The sequence below is a fragment of the Nicotiana tabacum genome, chromosome 15 (genome assembly GCF_000715075.1).
Source record: "Nicotiana tabacum cultivar K326 chromosome 15, ASM71507v2, whole genome shotgun sequence".
In the NCBI taxonomy this organism is placed as follows: domain Eukaryota; kingdom Viridiplantae; phylum Streptophyta; class Magnoliopsida; order Solanales; family Solanaceae; genus Nicotiana; species Nicotiana tabacum.
In genome coordinates, this window is record NC_134094.1 from 53170459 (window position 1) to 53171779 (window position 1321).

General features: G+C 42.5%; 1 protein-coding gene across 1 annotated transcript; it reads left to right on the top strand.

Annotated features, from left to right (window-relative positions):
- Positions 1–352: 352 nt before the first annotated feature.
- Positions 353–973, top strand: LOC142169624 (uncharacterized). Its single transcript, XM_075231513.1, has one exon. The coding sequence runs from the start codon at positions 353–355 to the stop codon at positions 971–973; it is 621 nt and encodes a 206-aa protein (XP_075087614.1).
- The last annotated feature ends 348 nt before the right edge of the window (positions 974–1321 follow it).

Genomic DNA, 1321 nt, shown 5'->3' on the forward strand with positions numbered 1-1321 from the left:
CAAGTACATCTTCCAGAAGTCGATGCCTATAGGAAAGTTGGCCAAATGGCAAATTCTTCTCAGCGAGTTCGATATTGTGTATGTGGCGCAAAAGGCTATCAAAGGACAAGCATTAGCCAACGAACTTGCAGAGAATCCAGTGGACATGGACTACGAACCGCTCACTACATAGTTCCAGATAAAGAAGTGTTGTTCGTCGGGGAAGACATCGCAGAGTCGTACCCATAATGGAGAATATTTTGTCGATAGAGCAGCAAATTTCAAAGGAGTAGGGATTGCAGCAATCTTAATTCTAGAATTAGGACAGAATTATCCGGCTTTAACTAAGATAAGGTTCCCTTGCACCAATAATATGGTTGAGTACGAAGCATGCATCCTCAGGATTAGGATGAGAGTCCACATGAACATCAAGGAGCTTCTGGTCATAGGAGATTCTGGCCTACTGATACATCAAGTCCAAGGTGAATGGACTACCAAGAATGTCAAGATCCTTCCGTACCTGCGTTGCATGAAAGAGTTGTGCAAGAAATTCACCAAGATCGAGTTCAAACACAATCCTAGAATCCAGAATGTGTTTGTCCATGCTCTCGCAACCTTGTCATCTATGATCCAGCATCCAAATAAGAATTACATCGACCCCATTGAGATAGAGGTTCGAGATCAGCATGCGTACTGTTTCCATGTAGATGAAGAGCCAGAAGGTAATCCGTGGTACTTCAACATCAAAAGGTTTCTTGAAATAAGAGAATACCTAGAGAATGCCACCAATGGTCAGAAGAGAGCACTCAGAAAGCTAGAAAATCACTTTTTCTTTAGTGGGGAAGTCATGTACATGAGGACCCCGGATTTGGGTTTGTTGAGGTACGGAGATACTGCTGAAGCAATCATATTATTAGAAGAAATACACGCAGGAACATGCGGACCTCATATGAATGGTTTCACTTTAGCCAAGAAGATTTTGAGAGTCGGGTGATGGTTGGCTATAATCTCATATTTTAGTCACTTGTTGCACTCTAATTCACTGCACTTTATTCGTGTTTGAGCTTTAATTGGTAGTGTTTTGCACTTATTGTGTGTTTTATACCTTGTAGGAGTGATTCCGAGCTATGTAGATGTTATGGAATGAATTCTAGCAATTTGGAGCTTTGAAGTCTGAGTAAAAGCCCAAGAGATTAAGAAAGGATCGTGTTCGGGGGTAGAGGACCAAGTCTGGACGTCAAAACGCACGAAAAATCCATACTCTAAGAAATCTTCACTGCAGCAGCGAGTGGGGCAGAGCGTGGGGTGCCGCGGCTGCCTATTTCTCTAATACATGTCAGAA